This window comes from Pochonia chlamydosporia, chromosome 7 (genome assembly GCF_001653235.2).
Source record: "Pochonia chlamydosporia 170 chromosome 7, whole genome shotgun sequence".
In the NCBI taxonomy this organism is placed as follows: Eukaryota; Fungi; Ascomycota; class Sordariomycetes; order Hypocreales; family Clavicipitaceae; genus Pochonia; species Pochonia chlamydosporia.
The window spans coordinates 1,403,127-1,404,249 of record NC_035796.1 but is presented as its reverse complement, the minus strand read 5'-3'; the positions used below and the strand labels follow the sequence as shown (position 1 = coordinate 1,404,249).

Sequence of the window (1,123 nt, the reverse complement as noted above, 5' to 3'; positions counted from 1 at the left end):
TTCCAATCAAAGATTTTGCCGGCAAGTAGCTGCCAGTCAACAGCAAGCAAGAAGAAGCTAGCTGCCGTAGTATATTTGTGGTAATCCGTCGGTTTTATGACTTATGAACCCTGGTAGAGATAGCCATAGCCCCTTCGCCAGTTGTACCAGGGAGTACTGTTCCAAACGTCCTCCAGAACTGGCACCTTCGGCCGACTTCACTTGTCTTGTTTAAACCGTGAACCGTCCGTGCCTGGAATTCGGCTATGGCGCTTGCGGGGTCAAGGGGATGAGGTACCACCATTATGGCCCGTCAACCAGATAATATCTCAAAGTCAAAACACGGAGTGCTGGATGGAGCAACTTACAGTACTTGAGAAGTGTCCGTGGTACCCATTTGGGCTCCATCCCCTGAGGCATGTACGTACCAACACCAGACATAACAGCCAGCACGAGGAGTCCACGCCTTATGGTGGTACTCGCTAGTGAGGAAGAGTGTGATCGTGAAAAAGCAACCAGCCTAAGAAAAGAAAAACCAATCGATGTAGAGCAAGTGACGCGACTGTGACCGTGACCGACATAGACACCAAACGAACGAGTGGCCAATGGGGGGGAAAAGAAAAAGGAAAACCAGTCCCCCCTTCTGTTGCCCTCCACAGTCTTAGAATTCAATAGTCGTCGGCCAAACCAGGCAGATGGAAGCAAGCAATGACATGCGTCCATGACACAGCTGCACATGGATGGCTTCTCAAGCATACTGGCCACCAAACGTACAGAGATGCACCTCGTGCACATTTAGTACAGTACTCCGCAAGAAACACCTGGAATTGCCAGGTCGCCGTCGGTGACATCTAGAGGTTCGTGCGCCAAAAAGAATAAAGGTCAGGGCTTTGGTCTGATCTGATGCGTATCCTCATTCGTCTCAAATCCGACGACCCTTGGCGTTGTGGCCAAAGCTGCCGAAAAGCATGTATTGCACGGACATATGTACCTGTACTCCGCGTGTGCGTACTGCCGAGTACGAAAAGTCAAGCACCAGAACAAGAGACCAGACTTTGTTACCTTTCTAGTCTGATGGGGCAAAAATTCAGGGCCAGGTTGAGTGCTTGGGGGGACAAATTCGACAGCTGGAGTATTGATTATT

General features: G+C 50.1%; 1 protein-coding gene across 1 annotated transcript; it reads right to left on the bottom strand.

The window, feature by feature from the left end:
- Positions 1 to 282: 282 nt before the first annotated feature.
- Positions 283 to 774, bottom strand: VFPPC_16591 (hypothetical protein; the record flags this gene model as incomplete). Its single annotated transcript, XM_018294344.1, has 1 exon — positions 283 to 774. One exon carries the CDS (start codon positions 772 to 774, stop codon positions 283 to 285), a length of 492 nt encoding a protein of 163 aa, XP_018139708.1.
- Positions 775 to 1,123: the final 349 nt, after the last annotated feature.